Genomic DNA, 20002 nt, shown 5'->3' with positions numbered 1-20002 from the left:
TACCTCTTGTACCTCCCCTGTTTGGTACCCGGCCAGATTCTACTTTTCAGAAACTCTACAAGGCCAAGATCAGATAAACTTGGGGTGGGACGACCTACTTGTTTGGGTAGTGCGGAGATGACTTAGGGCTTCATAGATACCCGTCGTTCGAGTCCACCCAGAACGCATACAAAAGAGACGCTTTTCATCCTCTCCCATACCTTAAATATCTTTCTGTCTCATCGCCATCGTCATAACTATAATCATGGTTACCACGTCTGCCTCTCCGTCTCCCGGTAATGACTTCTTTCCGCAGGGTCCGTGCATGCGCCAGCCCTCGCTATCGTTCCTGTATCGGCTTGAATGCGACATTGCCAAAGAGGAGATCAATATCGGCGCACCCCACAATGCAGGCATCATTCGTAGTATTGCCAACATTGTCCGCGGCAGCCTGAAAGGACCCGGCATTGAGGGTGATGTGCTTCCGCTAGGTGGAGCCGACTGGGCAACCGTGGTGAAAGGAACACATGTCAGTTAGTCTTTTCTACTTTCCATTGATTTCCTTTGAAGTTTCTTATCCCTGGTTGTCTATCTCTTTATCTCTGTATCTCTTATACTAATCTTCGCAGTCCATGACTCTCGACGCCCGCTACACCGTCCGCACAATTGACAACCATCACCTCCATATTCGCGCACACGGGCTCTACCGGCCCGGTCCAGGCACGGACTACGCATCACAGGTGGAAGCCAACCCAGAAATGGTTCCACCGGCGATAGTATCACAAAACGACGTCGAGTTCTTCTCGCATCTACGGATTGAGGCGGGGCCTGGGCCGTACAACTGGCTTAATGGATTGGTGTGCCTTGGAGTAATGACATGCGAGGGAGAGAAGATCTGGATTGATGCGTATCATTTGACCAATTTCCCAGGCGTTCGGCCGGAAGATGTGGTGGCGCGGTGAGCAATAGCAAGATTAGGGCCACTTGCAACCAGATTGTAGAGTTGATTGAGTAATTTATTGAGTAATTGATTGATAGATCGATCGATTTTTATAATTTTTTAAGAACAATATTCCTTTACAAACACTAAATACGATCTAGATGAAAGCCAGAGAGTGGCATTGTAGTGAACTTCCCGATTCGGCAGGTAGACGCAACCATCGCCGCTAGAGATAACGGTGCGGGGAAGGACTTAAGACACGGATAGAGAATACGGCATCATGAATTTCTGACCTCGGCCAAATTTTGTTCTCATATATATACCACACTCTCTTCACAAGCTGACAGGATGGACGTCTATTCATATACACAATGTCAAGGGCAAATACCCATGCACCAATCCCCAGTAGCAACACGAACTGGAGAGATCTCGTGGCGCAGAAGCAGCGCGAATGCCGCGAGAAGATCCCAAGCGAATGGATTGTCGATGAAAAACTCCTAGCGCAGGTACCGCGCCGGCTACTGGAGTATAACCTCCCGCGCCATAGCGGACTTCTATCTGAGACCGAGCTGGATTTGACGGAGAAGTATACCGCCAGCCAGCTGCTCCCGAAATTGGCCTCGGGGCAGGTAAGTTCGCTAGCTGTTACGACGGCGTTTTGTAAGCGGGCGGCTATTGCGCAGCAGGTGGTACGTAGAACTCCAATGCTCTAGCACGAGAATCGATATGCTGATTGATGTCGGTACGCATATAGACATTCTGCTTGACGGAGACTTTCTTCCCGCAGGCGCTAGAACGGGCTCAATTCTTAGATGAATATCTACGTAAGGAGGGAAAGCCCGTTGGCCCTCTTCATGGCCTACCGATCAGTCTCAAAGACAGTTTCTGTGTTCAGGGCACGCAAGCCACGGTAGGATACGTGTCGTTCTTGAAACATGCACCTGCGGCGTCCGACTCGGCACTCGTCAGCATGCTGCTCAAGCTGGGCGCCGTCTTATATGTTAAGACCAATATCCCGCAGACCATGATGGTATGTACGGGTATCACCCACTTCCTTGCTTACCCGTGTCTCGGTCACGGCTAACAATAAACCTTCTTAATCCCTCCAGACCGGAGACTCAGATAATAATATCTTCGGCCGTACCCTAAACCCGCATAACACCTCCCTCACAGCCGGAGGCTCCAGCGGCGGCGAGGGCTCACTGGCTGCATTCCGCGGATCAATCCTAGGCGTGGGCACTGACATCGCGGGCTCAATCCGTATCCCTGCTCTTTGCTGCGGCGTATACGGATTCAAGCCAACGGTAGATCGCATTCCCTTTGGCGGACAGGTTTCTGGTGCCATGGAGGGAATGCCTGGCCTCAAGCCTTCCGCGGGACCATTGGCACATAGCATCGCAGATCTGCAACTGCTGATGCAAAGCGTCGTAGGAGACGGAAATGCGTGGGAGTTCGACTCCACGGCTGTCGGGGCGCCGTGGAAGCAGTATTTGCACCAGAATGAGCGAAACGGAAGTCTGAATATCGGGGTATTGGCTGAGGATAAGCATTTCCCGCTCCATCCTCCCATCAAACGAGCACTCAACCTTGCAATCGAGCGCCTAGCACGCGCAGGCCACCGCATCATCCACTTCGAAGACCCTAGCAACGAATGCCTGTCCGTGGCGTATGCATCCCGCCTGGCATTTCAGTACTTCACCTATGGTCCGCACGAAGACCACATCGGAGCCATCGGCGAGCCCCTCGTGAACTCGGTAGCCAAGTTCGCGTCGCCGATGTTCTCAGGTCCTTGGCCCGTTGAGCAAGGCCTGGAGCCATTCCAGACGATCCAGGCGCTACACGTTGCCAGACAGCGAGTGAACGATGAATGGCGTCAAGTATGGGTTGATCAGAAGCTGGATGTGATTTTGGCGCCTGGGGCGCAGAACACGGCTGTTGCGTATGATACCTTTGGGTGGCCACCGTATACGGTTATGTGGAATCTGCTTGATGTAAGTTGTCTTCTGTGATGATCTTGCTCCGTTGCTCACGGAAGATCTAGTATCCTGCCTGTATCATTCCGTTTGGCAAGGCATCGAAGGAGCTCGATCCCGAAGACATGAAAACAGGAGATGATGTGCAGCCAGACTGTAAGTGTGCCTAGTTATTGGTGGATTAAGGATTGTTTCTGACTGCGCTCTAGATCACCCAGACGAAGTAGACGGAGCACCCTGCGCAGTGCAAGTCGTTGCGCCGCGGTTCCAGGACGAACGTTGCCTATGGGCGGCGGCGATCATTGATCACGCAATTCAAGAGTCTGAGTGATGTTTTCAGCCCAAATCAAGTTGTCATTTGTTGCTGTTCTGTCAAGTACATCGATGTTTAAAGTAGAATACACATGAGAAACTGATCCGTCCCATCCATCCTGCGGCCAATGATAAAGATAATAGAAAACAGAGTAGTCGGCAGCCGTTTTAATGCTTCGAATGAGTTGGAAAAAAGGAATATGAGAATTACGGGCTGGGGGTGCCCTCATCGTACCGTGGCCCACCATCATCGCCGCCATAGCCTGCTCCGGGCGTGGCAGCCATGCCGCTACCCATCGCCGGTGTTGGTGCATCGAAGGGGTATGCAGCGGGCGTCGGCGCATCATAGCCTCGCTTGGAGGGGCCACCGGGAGTAGGCGCGCTGAAAGCTCCGCCGGGAGTGGGGGCATTGTCAGGCCATGCGCCAGGGGTCGGGGCGGATGCGCCTGGCGTTGGTGCGTACTCCCCGGGAGTAGGCGCAGAGTAATTAGCACCGGGAGTAGGAGCGTCATCGAAGTCTCGTTGGTCTCGGCCATTAGAAAGCCCGCCCCAAGCTGGGGTGCGATTGCCAGCGTTGGCACCACCCGCACCACCCCAGGCAGGAGTGCGAGACCCCGAAGCAAAGGCATCAAAGCCGGAGCCGCCGTCGTATGGAGTCCGGGAGCCAGAATTCCACGCGGGAGTGCGGTTTCCAAGGCCGCCATAGGCCGTGCGACTTCCATCGTAAGGGTTTGAAGTGCGTGATCCGTCCGCCTTCCATGCTGGGGTACGGGCGCCGGCCGCACCGGCACTGCTCATGCCACCCCACGCAGGGGCTGTAATTTCGTTAGCATCTTTATTTCCAATAGGAATAGTCCCAACCTACTGCGTGAAGATGACCCTCCCCATGCCGGAGTTCTTGAAGAATCCACAGCGGCGATGGGGGTTCGACCACCTTGCCATCCATCTCTTGCGGGAGCCCCAGATGAACCGAATGGTACACGGGAGCCTCTTCCACGACCCATATCGAGTGTTTGTTTGGAAACAGGGCTGCCAGAGGTCAGTAACAGAACGTATGAACAGCAAAATGATTCCGACGTACTCTTTAGGAGTCAAAATATCCCGGGCTAAAATCACGGGCTTGTTGGACGTATAGAGCTCAACCTGAGCAGATGTGTCGTCTGCATCTCGCACAGTACCAATGAGACCCTTGTAGCGACCCTTCCGGATCGTCACGGTCTTTCCGACCAACCTGTCACGGCCACGTTGAGGAGGTGGCATTGCACCACCACCACCTCTTCCACCCTGCTGATTGAGAGCGGGGTTCAGCTTCGTGAGATCAGGTCCAGCAGGCCGACCGCCTCTCGCCGACACGGTGACGACGTTTGTTGTTCGCACCACAGTGATACCGGCATTTTCAGCCTGCGCCTTATTGTGTAGGAAGAGGAATGAACGGTGGATATGACAAATGACGCCGCTTCTCTGCTCCCCGTACACTTCGCGAACAGTATCACCATGTCGGATCTCGGCGCCATTGCGGTCAGTTGCTACTGCATCGCGGCGAGGAGTGATCTTGTTGGCAATCTGGGTGGGAAGGACATTGCGCACAGAACCGTTTTGATCCACGACCCGCAGAGACTCGCGGTCGACTTTGATGACACAGGCAACCGTGGCAGCACTATAACAAGATTAGCGGATTCTCGGGGGAACTTAGTTCAGGCGTAAAAACTCACTCAAGTTGGACCAGGTCCTGAACATCATAGATGCCCAGTTGTCCATCAGTAGTCATTTCGGCAGAGAGCCGGAGGTCCTTGCTGAAGACTGTGATCTCCTGCATGCTCATGTCGCTGAGAAGGGTGACGGTATCATCCTTGACCTGCACCACCATACCCAGCTCATTGTTGTATCGGCTACCCCCAATCACCTTGACGTGATCACCCTCCCGGAAGCGTTTACGGAGAGTACGAACAGGCGCGTCAATGGTCTGGCCGGTAAGATCACCCTCAGTGACCTGCAATGAGACGATATCGCCCCGAGTCGACACTGTGCGACCAACTAGGCCCTGTTGTTCGCCCCGATACACCTCCACGGGGTCCCCGGGTTGGTAAGAGTCTTCGGCAGTAGAGTTCTTCAAGGTCTCGGCCAGCGAGGCCAGATCCAAGTTCGCCGTACCATCCTCGCCGCCACGAGCAAACATGGTCACCTCCTCCAGTCGGGGGTTGACATTCTTGGAGTTCAAATGGTTGACTCTCATATCCTTGATGAGAAAGCCATCAACGTAGTTGTCGTTAAGGTAGTTCCAGGACTTGCCACCCAATCCAGAAGTGGCTGACAGGTACTTCGCATGCTTCTTTTTGGCCTCGGCCTCGCTGAACAGGCGCTGCGGGGGGCGAACCATATTGGCAGCACCACGTTTGCGCTTCGCATCAAGGCCGCGGGCCGCTGCGGCATCTTCATTCATGCCATAATCCAGTCGGGGGACGACACGCACGGTGACATTGAGGCCATTCGTCTCAACCTCCTCGATCTGTGCCAAATCACCCTGGTATCTACCGCGCTTAATGCGGACCCAACCGCCAGGCAAAAGTTCTTCCGACTTCTGAACACGAAGAAGATCCGGCATCTCCTTCACCGGGACCAAAGTCATCTTTTGAGATGGGTAGTAGAAGGCAATATTTTCGAGGCCTTCGACGACATCAGCTTGTCGGCGCGCCTCACAGTAGAACCAGCCCTGCATGACATTCCCTCGCTCGAAGGCAGAAATAATGCGGATGGGATTCCGAGAGCCAGCAGGACGCTCCTCAATTCTCCGCTGAATAGAGAAAACAACCTCACGCTCCTTGCCGGGCTTGCAGCGGGCACCCCAGATGCTGGGATCCTCCACACTGGGGAGCAGCAGACGTTTGGGGACCACGAGAGCGTCCGACGCCGCTGCGCGATTTCGACCGTAGCGTTCCTTGAGCATCTGCGCCTGCTTCTCTGCGTCCATGCTCGCATCGATCTCACGCTGGCGATCCAGCTCCCGGTGACGGCGGTCGTCTGTTTCAGCGCCCACGGGCAGGGCATCGAGGTCGTCCGGGTGCATTTCATGACCCAGCTCGGCAAGTTCGTCTTCCTCTTCCTCAGCTTCATCTTCCTCCTCATCCACACCGGCCTCTTCTTCGAAGAAGGAGTGCACGCCACCGCGTCTGCGCTTGCGAGGTCGGCCCTAAAAGAATACAGTCATCAGCTATGACATGCTCTATTTGATATCTGTACCCACATGGGGTCACTCACCGAAACGGCCTCTTCTTCCTCCTCTTCTCCCTCTTCGTCATCATCATCGTCGCCGTCCTCATCTTCCGCGACATCCTTTGCATCATCGTCCTCATCCTCTGGCGCATCGCCGTCATGTTTTACATCATCGTCGGCACCATTGAGTTCCTCTTTCGCCGGCTGTATTTTCCCTGCTATCAGTATACTGTTCATCCAACCCCATCAGGGAGCGATCACTGACCTTCGCCTCCTTTTCCTCGGCATCTGAGTCATCATGGGCAATGGGGTTGAAGTCATCGTCCTCGTCATCGGAACCAAAATCCTGATTGAGAAAGTTGGACATCGTGTCGGGTGATAATTCGGGTGGGTATTAAAAGGTAGATTTTCGGGGCGTGCCCAATGGATCTGTACACCTCTCTAGACTGTCACGGATAAATCAGCATCAACAGACTCGAAGACAGGCCAGACGGAGGAAAATAAGATGGGGAGTTGGATGCGGCGACGCACCTCGCTCAAAGAAACCTTCTCCCGAGTCGGATGGACAAAGAGGCAAACTCCACCCAGTAGACCGTTCAACGCGCAAGCCGGGGACAGCCACACACCGAGCTGAACGGAGCGATGAAGATACCAAGGGGTGAGGTGGCGGGAAGCAGACCTGACCTGCGGGCTGTCCGATTGCCGCGATCACCAACGGAGAAACTCGTAGTCACAAGTCTCGCGGACAGGGGATTGAAAAGCGAGAGAGAAAACTGGGACACACTTCTCGAGGGGGAATGGAGATTCTTATACCCTTGAGAGAGCGGTGTGTCAGCTGAGCCAAGTGTGTTAGGGAAGTGAGTTGGAGGGCGCGAAGTCGTGAAATGCGCGAGGTGAAAGTGAGTCCGGCTGCGTGGAGGGTCACTGTGGCCCGCCGTACTGATTCTGCACGATGGCCACTCGCTCCCTTATCTATGTGAGACACCTTTGTATGGGCCGGGTTCCGCAACTCCACGAGCCCAAAGATAGTGGTAAATAAACGTACTCAAATTGTTCTATCCAAGTCACCAAAAAGCAATACATATCGTACAAGACAAATCATGAAAAAAGGAAATTGCCGTCACAAAGCAGGATATCTAGCCAGAATATGTCCCAAAAGCCCCCGGAGCTGGGGATGGAAAGAAGATAAGAAAAAGAAAAGAAGGAAGAAGCCACAGCCAGGGTCTATATGATGCACCGAACAGAAATCATCCAAGTGAGATCGGATCACAGCTTCATGCCAAACATCCCATGGACGCGCAAGCTCTGGCGCATGCTCAGATCCAGCATGATCTCCTCACTGCCACCGGGGATAGCATAAGCGCGGACATCACGATACAGTCTCTCGACCTTCCCGCCCTGGCCACCGCGGCTGTAGGACAGACCGCCGAAGATCTGGGAGGCCTCGCGGGCACAGAACTCAAAGGTAGTGGTGGCTTGGGCCTTGAGGCCGGCGATGGCGCCGCCGAGCTTGAGCATAGCCTCGGTCTCCTCCATGCACTGGCACTGGAAGATGGTGTTCTCAAGCCAGTTGTAGGTGGCTTCGATCTGGCGGGCCATGTGGGCTAGCTTCATGCGGATGACTGGGTGGTCGATGAGGCGCTTGCCAAAGGTCTTCCGCTTGTGTGCGTACTTGACGGATTCTTCGTAGCAGACGCGAGCGAACCGCACGCACTGGATCACGATTCCAATCCGCTCGTGGTTGAAGTTCGTCATGATCACCTTGAAGCCCTGGTTCTCCTTGCCGATCAGGTTCTCCACGGGGACCTTGACGTCCTCGAATGTGACGTAGGTTGTGCCGCTGCTCCAGACACCTTGGCAATCCATGCGCCGGGTGCTGACGCCGCCGGCCTCGCGCTCGATGAGAAGAACGCTGACGCCATTCATGCCGGGCTTGCCGGTGCGGACGGCAGCGGTAAAGTAGTCGGCCCAGATGCCGTTGGTGATCCACTTCTTCTCGCCGTTGACAATGTAATGCTTGCCATCCTCGCTGAGCTTGGCCTCACAGGTCAAGTTGGCGACATCACTGCCGGCGTCAGGCTCGGTGATGGCAAGACAAATACGCTTGTCGCCAGCCAGGATGCCAGGCAGGACGCGGTCGACGAGCTCCTTCTTGCCGAACTTGACCAGCGGTGGGCAGCCAATGCCGTAGCCACCGATAAGATTCCACACCAGACCACCGCTGCCGGCGCGCGACAGCTCGTCGGTCAGCAGCATCTCGTGGAACAGATCCCAGCGCTCGGCTTCCACAGACTGAACCCGATACGGAGTGTGCTGCTGCGGGAACTTGACGCCCAGCAGACCGGCCAAGTAGCCGCGTTCACCCATCTGCTTGTAGATGTGGGCGGGCACTTCCTTGGCCTCATCCCACTCGGTGACATACGGCTCGATCTCATTCTCAACCCATGAACGGACCTCTTCGCGGAGAGCGGCATGGGATTCGTTGAAATAGGGCGAAGCGTACTATAAAGGTGGCGCAAACGCATTAGTCTCCGTCGGATACAAGCCAACCGCGGGTTTTGCTCAAGGGGCCAACTTACACCTTGGTACCAGGAGGGATCGGAGAAGGGAATCAGCTCGCCAAACGGATCCTGCGGTGCCGCTGTCGCGGGAGGAGTAACATCTGAGGAAGAAGATGCTGCCGGCTTGGGCGCTGCCTTCTTGGGGGCCGGGGCCGGGGCCGGGGCAGCCGCCTTCTTGGTGTCCAACGAACCGATCTGCAGCTGGCTCTTGTACTTCTTCAAAATGCCTTCGTTGTGGTACTTCCAGAACTGTTTCGAGGCATCCTTTCCGGCCACGCGCTGGAGAACTGCGTGCACAAAGTCAATACAGGGTTTCACGGGGGAGTAGCGGCGTGCGCGCAAAATGACGTACTTTTCTTTCCACCTGTTGGCACACCCATAGTCAGCACATGTGAGTCTCGCGCAACCCCGACGGGGAATGAAAGGGACTGTGCGACGCGCCGTAGAGGCAGCGCGGCGCGCGAACTTGGGACTTACCAGGGTGTTCGTCCTGGAACTTGGTCACGTCGTAGACGTCCTCATCGACGATGATCCAAAGGCCGTCGGCCTCCTTGCTATGCGACGCAACGTCATCTTTGGTAAATGTCTTTGACATGGTGGCTGTGATGTGGGGAGGCCAAAAAAAAGAAGGGAGGGTAGAGATCAAAACGAGGAACAGTCACGAGCGAGGTGAGAAAGAAAAGAAAGCTCCGGGGAAGCCGGGGCAGCAGATATACATATAGGGGGCCACTTTCTTCGGAGGGTATTCTACTCTGGGCGAAGCTGGTGATGTCCGTCTTCACATGGACCAGCGATACTCCTCGGTCAGAGCCGATTGAGCCGCCACTGATTGGCTGGAGCCACTGCGTCATCGTGTGGCCCGTTGCAGCAAGTGCCGAGGCAGTGAGATTACCGGCGGTGACGTATATTACAGGGACGGATATGGTTGAAACAACAGTACCATGAAATATCAGTACACACATGTGAAAATTTGGAGACGATGGGGCATTGGGGTGTACAAAATAGACCAGAGCAGGGGAAATAATAATACTACCCCTTACGGTAGCAGAAGGGGGGTCGGAATACATTCTACATTGAGATCAAATAATGCAGAAACAGTTCCATATCAATCACAAGGCCCGGTAGATCGTGTCGGTCACGGCACATCAACAGCCCGATTAATCTAGTAATACATCCAGCTCAAAATACTCTACTCCTCGTCCGACTCGTATGTGAAATTGTCCGGGACGGGCGCATCCTCCACACCTTCCTCATCCTCATCCACCGCCGTCAACACACCGGCTGCAGCCGCCGCGCCAGCAGCCGGGGTCGATTCGGCAGCCACCGCAGCGCGAGCGCTTGCCCGTTGAGGAGTCTGCAGCGCAGCGGTGCCAATGGCGGCCTGTAGACGGTCCTGGAGGGTTTCGGCCGGGGGCGCGGGTTGTCGGGTTTCTTTGCTGGCCTTGAGTTCGACCGTCTCCCGGGGCTCGTCGGGCTGCTTGTCGAGAACAACTACAACTCCACCGGTGGGCTGTAGAGATCGTTAGGATATAAGAACATAGAAGGAGTGGGACACAACATACCCTCTTGACCGGTTCGTACCGCGGGTCTGGGAAGGTGAGGTACTTGAGCTGAGCCGGGAGGACTCTGGACAGGTTGTCCAGCTCGTAGCCAACCTTTTCCCGCTCGGCCTTCTTCTTCTGGCCCTCACCAGCGCCCTTGTCGGCCTCCTTGCCCTCTTCCTCCTTACCCTCCTCCTCCTTGGCCGCACCCTCGTCGGTGTCCATCTTCTCCGGTAGCTGATCGGAAACCTTGGGCGTCGTAGGGGTCTGGTCGATGTCCATGCTCTCGCGACGTGCCTGCTTTTCCCGACGTTGCGCGCGGCGCTTGGCCTGGGCGGTGGTCGAGAGAACAGCGGTCTTCACCTTCTCCGGAGCTTCCTCAGCCTTCACTTGTTGCTCGGGGGGATAGTCAAAGAGACTTGGCCGGGTGTTGCTGTGGAACTTGAAGTACGGAACCTCGAGTTTCTGGTCCACGCCGATCACAGAGGTGGGAGCAAAGCTGAGTGACAGGAAGTGCGTGAGCGGGAACCAGTACCAGTACTGCACGAACACGGCGGCGCCAACAATACCAGGCATGTTGAGGTTGCCCGTCTGTGTTTGCAGGCTGATCGTGCAGTTGCGGCCACCGGCATCGATAATGCCCAGGGCGACAGCACAGCCGAACTTGGCCATGGCATCTTCGTGGCGGTCTCCGATCATCTTCATCATGGCCTTACGGAGACTGGTGACGCGGGGGTTCATGGCCTCGTTCTGCTGAACAAGAACCATGGCAAGCGAAATCAAGGCACCTTGCCGGACAAAGTCGGTCGAGTCCTTAAGCATCGGCTCCAGCAGGTCGATGGCCTCGTCAAGTCCAGTGCCAGCGCAAGAGATACCAAGCGCCATGGCGGCACCGTACCGGACGTGAGGGTTGTAAGACTCCGAGAGCAGCTCGACCATACGGGGAACACTTTGGTACTTGCGGAACAGGATGAAGCCCAAGCTCAGCACTGCAACACGGCGGACATCGTCGTTGACATCACTGACTGCAACGTGGAGAAGCTTACGAACAGCCTTGTTGCTGCCACTGCCGCAATATGCCAGAGCGATGGTCATGATACCACCGTAGCGGAGGGTAGGATCGGGATCACCGAGCAGACCATTGATCAGTTCGTCGGCCGCTTCCTGGCGACCGTACATGATCAAAGCCATACCCATGGCCAGACCACGGACGATCTTTTCGTGCTGCGTCTCGTGCGCATACTGAATCATATCCTCCAACGCTTTCATGTTGCCAGTGCCCAGCATGACCAGACCCATGGCGAGACCAACAGCCTCACCATTGAGAGCCGAATCGGTGTAGAGCACGTTCCGGAGGTCTTCATAGATGCCCTCGTCGCCAGTTGCCATGCCGGCAACACCCAGTCCCAGAGCTCCGCCGTGCTGAACCACCTCTTCAGTGGCCTTCTTGAAGTGGTCACGGATCAGATCAACTGCCATGCCACCGTGGTTAGCGTAGATGAGTCCGAATGCGTAAAGAGAACCGCCCTGGCTGTAGACCGAGCCCGACCCTCCAACACCAGCGATGTGTTCTCGGGGCAGGTATGGTTGTAGAAGCTTTTGGCCCTGGCTCAGGTTTCCCCGGTGGATCACACCCAGAGCCGCAGTGGCTGTGAACTTGGACCAGTTCACAGCTTTGCCAAGCCACTCCAGATTATCGCGGAAGAACTTGTCGTGGGTGGTGCCAGCGTGCATGAAAGCATTCGAAAGGGTGACTGCCGTGTGGAAGATGGAGTTGCGAGCTTCAAGGCTGTCACGGATCTTGTTCAAAATCGCAATGTCGGCCTTGTTATTCCGATATAAGAATTCCAGGTTGAGTTGAATAGATTTTTTGCCATCCAGAATTGCCAGAATATTCTTGAAAGCGGAAAGCGAGTCATCCAAAAGATTTTCGTCGCCATCTCCCGATGTCCTTGACGAACGTCCTTGGTCTTCAAGCAATGGGTCGGACTCCTTGGGCTCTTCATCATTCTCGTTGTTCTCCCTCTCGTTCTCAGGCACAAGTTCGGAGATCTCCTTCCGAACCTTCTGGAGGAACTCCTGGGTGCTGTTGTCGTACAGGTCGAAAGATATCTGGTAGGCGACAGCCAGAGACCGAGGATCACCCTTCTCAACCAGCTGACGGAGGATGACGGAGGCCATCGAGTGCTCGTTAAGGTAGACAACACATTTCGCGATCGAGAAGTAGTCAGGGGAGGGGATTTCGTTCAGTAGTTCCAGGATAAGGTTCAAAATCTGAAGAGAATGTCGTCAGGACAAAAGACTCTAATAGAAGAGGGCGTAGATGCATGAACATACCTCATTCCGGAAACCCCGCTCCTGGACAATGCCCATGCAGATATCCAAGACATATTCCATGAGCTCTTCACTCCGCCGAGATTCCCCCTGCTGCTTCTTCTCGTCCTCACTAGCACGAATGATGGCCATGCGCAACACATCCAAACTCTTTGCCTCAACCGCAATCCCAATCACTTGACGATAGCGCTTCTGGCGGAAGCACTCCTCAAAAAGGCTCTCAATCACTGCCTGCAGCTGGGCCTGGACGCCACGCTTTAACACAAGAGGTGTGTCCGTATGCTGGACGCTGGTGTCATCGCCTCCAGGGTGTGCAGCGTCGATACCGGGCACCTCTTGGCGGGACAACAAAGACTTGGAAGGCAGGGCGGACTTCGAGAATGGTGTGATTGGGGAGGTAAGGCTGGCCGATGTGCTCGTGGCGCCCTCACCCGATGCCGGGAATGCGGTGTTCAAGTTGGCTGGCTGGTCGCCGCCGGCCGGCCGCTGGGCCGCAGAAAGGGAGATGAAGGTATCGACACATTTGGCTGCATCTAGTTAGCGACCGGACAAGCCCAAAACAATCAGAAGTGACACAAGCCCATCTTACCAATGATCGTCTCCTCGTACTCGCCACCGTGATCTAGCTTGAACAGCTTTCCCGCACCCAGAGCAAGGACCATGCTCTCGTTGTACTCCTGAAGATGATAATATACCTTTGAGGCGACCAAGGCGGCCAGTTCACGTTCAGGGAATGATTCATCTTCGTAGAGAGCCTCACTGGATGGATGGCGTCAGCACGGTCCCTCGGTCTCGGCAGCAGGGGTATCTCATCCGAGCAGATGCAATAGACATTACGAGGCCAAAATATCCGTCAGGAAGGGCAGACTTACATCTCAGGAACAGCGTTCACTACTTCGGTCCAGAGCAGGTCGACCTGGGCGTCCAATGACTTGAGCGCAAAGACCTTCAGCTCTGGGTCAGGCTCCGACAGGAAGCCGACCAGGCCGGCAGCTGAAGCAATTCCGACCATGGTTATTGTAGGAGATGTCTCGGATGACAAGCTCCTAGGTTGCGTTGGAATAGAGCGACTCCGGTGTTGCAGGGGTGATGAAGCAACGTCAACGGGGAGAGCTCCGGGGGAGGACAGCGAGTCGGCCCAAAGCACGGAAAAAGTGGACAGGGAGGGATTTAGATCCCGTAGTAGATAAAAGCTGTCCCAAAGACAGCGAGTGATCAAAGGAATGGAACCGAATGGATGGGTTGTGCAGAGAGCAGGAGCTGGAAGAGCAGAAGCTTCCAGGCGCGCGCGACAACGTCAACTGCAGCTGACTGATTCACCGGGTCACGTGCGATGACGCCTGACCCGAACGCATCAGCTGCACCAACAACAACATGATGAACACCTCAAAGACGTCGTGTCGCGAGTGCCCGGATGGAGAATAATCCTCGACCTTATACTGCTGCATTCTGCCCACGATGTCCCGTCTGTTTGAAAGAGAAAGTCGCATACTAGACCCAGAAGCATCACACCATGGGGACTCCCTGCAACGCATCCAACGCCAACAGCGAGACATCCATCGCCAGCTGCAGGGGCTGATTAATGCACAATCCAGCGCTCTTCTTGCCCCCGATCCGAGTGATCCCGATTCCCCTTCTCCCAATCCAGAAGCTACCGAGGAAAGAAACCTCACACCAGCTTCCTCTACAGCGAGCTCGTCCATACCTCCAGCTTCTATACCGGCCACACGACGTGGACATGCCAAGACGTCACTGGAGATTGCCCGGAATGGAATCGTTCGCCTCATCGACAAGTTGTTGGAGCTGGAAGAGGACGAGCGGCGCATCCTGAGGCAGCTTCTGTTCTCGACGGAACGGGCGCTCGACGACATTGATGAGTTCAACCAGAAGAAAGATGGATTGGAAAAAGCTATCTCTGATATCCATGACGCAGAAGAGAGTAGACGCTCGAAACGGCTGCAAGAGAAGGCCCAGACCCTGGAGACTGACATTCAGGAACTGGAGACCAGATTATACGAGATGAAAGTCAAGCATAAGCAGATGGTCAACGAGATCTCGAGCATCAATAATTCGGTCGACGCTAAGCTGTCTTCCTACACGGAGTCCTTGTCGCTGCTCCAAGCGGATATGCGTGAGTTTCTAGTCCACCCTCCCGGTGAAACTTTGAATGGATTCGAGAATAAGGTCCCATTCTACTCGCTGCAACCCAAACGCCGCACGCTTCCCATGGCGGAAGAATATTTCAACAGCGAATGGACAGGCCTGGAAAGGAAAACACAGGATATTGATAAGGAAATATTGGCCCTGCAGCAAGGGGGCAGTGCCTGGAGTGAGGTCGTGACCGAGGTGACCGGGTTTGAGAAACGCTTGCGGATCAGCATGCGTCAATACATGCGGATAGATATGAACGCTGGATTGGATGAAGCCGAGAAGACCAAGTCCAGGAACGAGCTGATTGACAGTGTCCTGGGGGATTTGGCCAAATCCACGCACTTTGTCGACCATGTGATGAAGCTTGCTGAGAAGAAGGGTTGGAATCTCGTTATCTGCTGTGTTGGGGCAGAGCTTACGGCACTGCGGCAGGCAAAGAGCAAGCTTCGTAAGGCATTTGGCCTCCCTCTGCGTGGGAATACGCCAGTTGAGTCTCCTGAACAAGAACGGGACCACTCCGTGCTTGATGAAACCCCGGATCCTCTTGGAGTCGACAACCCTGACTCCCCGGATGATTTATTGAAGGACGGTGATCCGCATCATACGGAATCGAGGTCCGAGGATGAGGAAGCTGATCCTCCAGCTGATTTGCTCAAGGATGAAGAACTCCATCACACCGAGTCACGGTCTGAAGATGACGAACCTGACCCGTCGTGGCTTCTCTCAGAACCTTGAGTTATTATGCTTGTAAATCTTTCATTTTGTTTTGAAGGCTACAACTACAGATACCCTCAGCGCGTCGCATTTTTCTGGCTAGATCCTCCATTAAGAATTGCCGTTCCAAACAATTCTCCTCCCGTATTGAAATCGGCCTTCCAATATCAGGGCCAGTCTAGCATTGATACATTCATTCTCGGAGTGGCTTGACCAGTACACAACTATGTTCTGGTCCAACTGCCCATAGTGCTCTCGTAGAGGATGGTAGAGAAGATATATCTCTTTTGTTAGTGTCAAACGCGTTAAGGTAGTCAAAAGTCTGCCCCGAGCATAGAGACTTCTACTAAACATTGGGCTCACAAATATTCTTAGATTTAAATTGTAGGCATGAACTTAAGACGACCTAGTGGTCCTGGAAGGGCTGCGGAATTTGTAGGGATTTATATGAAAAGGACTTGCAAATCGAGAAAAGCGACTGGAACACACAGTCATATTCGACATCAGATTTACCTGTACACTCTCAGACATTGACTCCTGAGCCCTAATCCCCTAATTTGAACATGCAAATCCAAATATTGTATGGCAGGTCCGATTCTCCAGGTTTCCTGTATAGGCTCTGTATTCTACATGACACGACTGGGATCTCGCCTTATGTGCTTTACACAAAATGCTGTACATATGCTACCATTGTGCCCCTTTTCACCCCGAGCAATAGGCTTCGTTTGTTCTTCATACATGATTTTTGAGCGTCAACCAACGACAGGCGTGCAATATAAATTCGAGGCTTCCCCTCTCAAAGCTACATCTCATCCGTGACATGGTAGATCCAGTCAATGACGGCAAATCGAATGGCCGAAGAAACTGAATACAGCAACGTCACGATCCGGGAGCGTCCGCGCATCCCCAAGTCGAACAGGCTGAAGACGGATCGTAATACCTGATGATCAAGGGGTTTTGTGACCACCTGTCTGGAAAGCCCGGTCTGTAACACCAGATGGCTGTCTCTGTGTTTTTCATATAGTCAAGTGCCTCAAGAAGACAAGTAAAATGTCCAACGAAGGCTATCCAAGTAGCTCACTACTACTTTTTTGCATCAGTCACTCCGAAGTTTAATTCTTCATTAGACCTTGTCAGTTTTCAGTGGTTCATTGCTCCCCAGCTCGGCAGCTCTTATGGTTCCGGGCAGCTCAAAAGTGCCTTCTCCACTCATTTCGGATCTTGCGCCATGTATAGGTGCCTCATAAAAATGTTCCACGTCCAATTCTTGTATCCGTGACGGGTTCTTTTTGCTTTTCACAGGACCCTCCGCTTTGCTTCCACGGCCAAGTCTGCGCCTGAACAGGAGCCATGCTCCTCCTGCAATGAATGCCAGTCCTACGATGCCGCCGACTACACCACCAGCAATAGCACCGGTATCTGAGTGGTGAGATTTGTTGTTTTGAACCGATGCTGAGGAAGGATCGGATGAAGACCGGTAAGCCGTGCTTGTGGGCGTAGAATGTATGGGAGGCAATATCGTAGACATAAATAGTAAGCCAGTCCGCATCGTACGGCCAGCCGGAGTCAGGACTTATTCCTTCAGTGACCTGCTCATGACAGAGCGTTAGCGGGGGGGACAGGCTTTTTATCGTCTGTCGTACGAAGTCAATGGAAGACATAAAACATACATTTGCACCTCCGAAGCTAATAAGCATACCCTCTTTTCCGGCCGGAATATAGACCAAAGCACCAGAAATCAGATTCGGCACTTGGACGCCATAGGACCCATGTGAGAGTGTCTCGTTGGTCCACGAGAGCTTATCGGGATTAGACGCATCAAAACGGATCATGCCGCTCATATAGGGGGTGTTGCCGCCGTAGATAAAGCCGAGACCGGACTCGGGAGCACTGGCAAATTGAGCAGAGGTGCGCTGTCCGAAATTTAAGTCACCACCAGCCACGGTCACGTCCTTCCACTTGCCAGTCGAAACGTTGTAGGTCGATAGCGTGTTGGTTGGAGTTTTGAAGCCACCACCAAAGACATAGAGGGTGTCGTTTATTTGCCAGACTGCTCCATTAGTAGTATCGCCCCCGATTGCACGCAGCGTAGTATCATAGGCTACCGTTGTTCTAGAATCGATGGTGTCATTGTTAAGGGCTGTCTGGGGGATAGCCCTTTCGACTGGAAATTAGCTGTTTAGGTCGATTGAGTAGAGAGACCCAGCTACCCGCCGTTAGCAGATTAAGAGAAGGCTTCTCTAGGAAACTTACTGGGTTCAATCAGCTGGCCGTCATACGTCACGATGCTATAGTTGCCTCCCATAAAATATAACCGATCGTCCACAAGGCTAGCTGCAAGCTGATTAGTAGCAACCCTCTTTGTTTTTCAGCGAGGTACCGACGAACTCTGTGCCCCAACTACATAGCAAATGTCGCCTTCGGAACATAATGTACGGTGCGACAAAGCCAGCACTAAAAGAACAAGAGAGATCCACGTTGTCATGGCCGATGCTATAGGATGATTCTGAGAATTCCCTAGGGTAAAAGAAAAAGGAGAAAATTGGGCGCGCGAGCTGAAAACAACTGGTTAAGGTTACTCCTCTTATTAGTTAGTTGCTTTGGTCGTATTAAGAAAATCTTTTCCTTTTTCGCTAGGGCTAAGCAGCTACATACATAATAATAGAACAACAACAATAATAATAATAAGGGGCCCGAGACCTACTAGCAGAGAAATCAAATACACTGTGAAAACTGTAAGCGAGTTGGACCCCAACTTCACTTCACCACCCAATGCCACCACATACACAATTGTACTATCAAGACAAGTCTGAAATGAATATACCTAAATTTTATCCAATTAATAGTAGGTACTTGATTGCGAAGGGCAAACTGGGTGCGAGGATGAGTGGCCATATACTATCTACCCTTGGGCTAGTGATGGTGTCTTTTAGATCTTCGTGGTGATCTCGAAATATATATATCGTCTTGACCTCGGCCAGTGGCCAATACGCGTGCTATTCAGTTATCCCATAATTTTCACGTCGTCAATACTTATACCACAATAGATCTTTCGACCAATCCGGAAATAGCTAGGTCCAAGAACGAGCGTTGGTGGAATGGTTGTCATCCCAGGCCAGTTGGTTCAAGGTTTAGTGCGGGAATCCAGACACTAACATTCCACCACCCATCACCACAGTACTCCTTCCCATGCATGGAAACGACTGATCTAGCAGCACAGGGAGAGAGGGGACGAGGCACGGCATCTATACCCATGGATCTCCCATCTCCAACCTTCTCCTTTACCATCCCCTCGATTTATGATGGCTGCAAGCTGGAATGCCGCCTCTACCTCCCGCGCACCCTGCTACATATAGAACAACCACGAACATCCATCACAGGTGCCATCATCGCCCATCCGTACGGACCACTCGGAGGCTGCTACGATGATCCAGTTGTGAGCTTTGTGGGCGGCGAGCTGTTGGACGCGGGCTGTGTTGTGGGCACCTTCAACTTCCGGTACGGGCATCTATTCTTCTGGTCATCACCATCCCACTGACCATGCTGCGGATAGCGGCGCTGGTGGCTCCGAGGGGCGGACCAGCTGGACCGCCAGGCCTGAATTGGGGGATTATGTGTCCTTCTACGGATTCATGTTGCAATATTTGCATCTGCTGCACTCTGTTTTCGCTCCGAAGGAGAGACTACCCCAAGATGCAATACCCGGCATCCGACTCATTCTGGGAGGCTACTCTTACGGCTCACTGGTTGTCTCGCACGTTCCGACCGTGGATGTCATGACCGATCTATTCCAGTCCGATACAAGGACAGCATCACCTAGCGGTGATATTGGCAAAACGGCAATGACGGCCGCTACACGCTCGATCGAGACCCTCCAACTCACCAACCCCTCCAGTCTGGACAATGCCCCTGCCTTCAGTCCGGGTAACACCCAGATCTTGTACCTTCTCGTGTCACCTCTTCTGCCTCCTGTCAGCCAGCTGCTGACGGTGTTCTCGACCCTGTCGCTGAACGTGACATCAGCCCAGGGCAGACACATCGCCTGCCCCCATCCGGCCGACCAGCTGAGCACGCACCGCAGTCTAGCTCTGTTTGGCGATTCGGACACCTTTACGTCAGCCCGCAAACTGCAGAGGTGGTCAGACGAGCTGGCCCACAGAGCGCACAGCCAGTTTCAATCCCGGCAGATCGGTGGCGCGGGCCATTTCTGGCGAGAAGAGGGAGTCGAGATGCGAGCGCGACACGCGCTGCGAGAGTGGTTAATGGACATGTGAAGATGGATGATGG

At 53.8% G+C, this 20002-nt stretch overlaps 7 protein-coding genes across 7 annotated transcripts; 3 read left to right on the top strand and 4 right to left on the bottom strand.

Annotated features, from left to right (window-relative positions):
* Positions 1-244: 244 nt before the first annotated feature.
* gmdB (general amidase GmdB) lies at positions 245-3223 on the top strand (the record flags this gene model as incomplete). Its single annotated transcript, XM_056979217.1, has 7 exons — positions 245-508; positions 609-937; positions 1299-1608; positions 1674-1949; positions 2029-2910; positions 2961-3048; positions 3102-3223. The coding sequence occupies 7 exons, from the start codon at positions 245-247 to the stop codon at positions 3221-3223; spliced, it is 2271 nt and encodes a 756-aa protein (XP_056832260.1).
* A 188-nt stretch (positions 3224-3411) lies between these two features.
* On the bottom strand, positions 3412-6781 carry spt5 (transcription elongation factor spt5; the record flags this gene model as incomplete). Its single annotated transcript, XM_056979216.1, has 6 exons — positions 3412-4019; positions 4070-4233; positions 4286-4861; positions 4917-6391; positions 6460-6618; positions 6680-6781. The coding sequence occupies 6 exons, from the start codon at positions 6779-6781 to the stop codon at positions 3412-3414; spliced, it is 3084 nt and encodes a 1027-aa protein (XP_056832259.1).
* An 899-nt stretch (positions 6782-7680) lies between these two features.
* On the bottom strand, positions 7681-9570 carry N7510_007290 (putative acyl-CoA dehydrogenase; the record flags this gene model as incomplete). Its single annotated transcript, XM_056979215.1, has 4 exons — positions 7681-8916; positions 8994-9262; positions 9328-9339; positions 9453-9570. The coding sequence occupies 4 exons, from the start codon at positions 9568-9570 to the stop codon at positions 7681-7683; spliced, it is 1635 nt and encodes a 544-aa protein (XP_056832258.1).
* Positions 9571-10164: 594 nt separating this feature from the next.
* On the bottom strand, positions 10165-13862 carry N7510_007289 (proteasome regulatory particle base subunit RPN2; the record flags this gene model as incomplete). The annotated part of the gene is made up of 5 exons (XM_056979214.1): positions 10165-10485; positions 10538-12790; positions 12854-13377; positions 13440-13609; positions 13723-13862. 5 exons carry the CDS (start codon positions 13860-13862, stop codon positions 10165-10167), a joined length of 3408 nt encoding a protein of 1135 aa, XP_056832257.1.
* A 446-nt stretch (positions 13863-14308) lies between these two features.
* On the top strand, positions 14309-15736 carry N7510_007288 (uncharacterized protein; the record flags this gene model as incomplete). Its single annotated transcript, XM_056979213.1, has 1 exon — positions 14309-15736. One exon carries the CDS (start codon positions 14309-14311, stop codon positions 15734-15736), a length of 1428 nt encoding a protein of 475 aa, XP_056832256.1.
* A 1102-nt stretch (positions 15737-16838) lies between these two features.
* Positions 16839-18200, bottom strand: N7510_007287 (uncharacterized protein; the record flags this gene model as incomplete). The annotated part of the gene is made up of 5 exons (XM_056979212.1): positions 16839-17107; positions 17163-17304; positions 17386-17879; positions 17969-18049; positions 18104-18200. The coding sequence occupies 5 exons, from the start codon at positions 18198-18200 to the stop codon at positions 16839-16841; spliced, it is 1083 nt and encodes a 360-aa protein (XP_056832255.1).
* Positions 18201-18908: 708 nt separating this feature from the next.
* Positions 18909-19989, top strand: N7510_007286 (uncharacterized protein; the record flags this gene model as incomplete). Its single annotated transcript, XM_056979211.1, has 2 exons — positions 18909-19213; positions 19269-19989. 2 exons carry the CDS (start codon positions 18909-18911, stop codon positions 19987-19989), a joined length of 1026 nt encoding a protein of 341 aa, XP_056832254.1.
* Positions 19990-20002: the final 13 nt, after the last annotated feature.

This window comes from Penicillium lagena (assembly GCF_028827675.1).
Source record: "Penicillium lagena strain IBT 129212 chromosome Unknown utg000005l_segment0_segment0, whole genome shotgun sequence".
NCBI classification, from domain to species: domain Eukaryota; kingdom Fungi; phylum Ascomycota; class Eurotiomycetes; order Eurotiales; family Aspergillaceae; genus Penicillium; species Penicillium lagena.
Note: the sequence above shows the minus strand (reverse complement) of the source record. Positions and strands in the feature narration are given on the sequence as shown.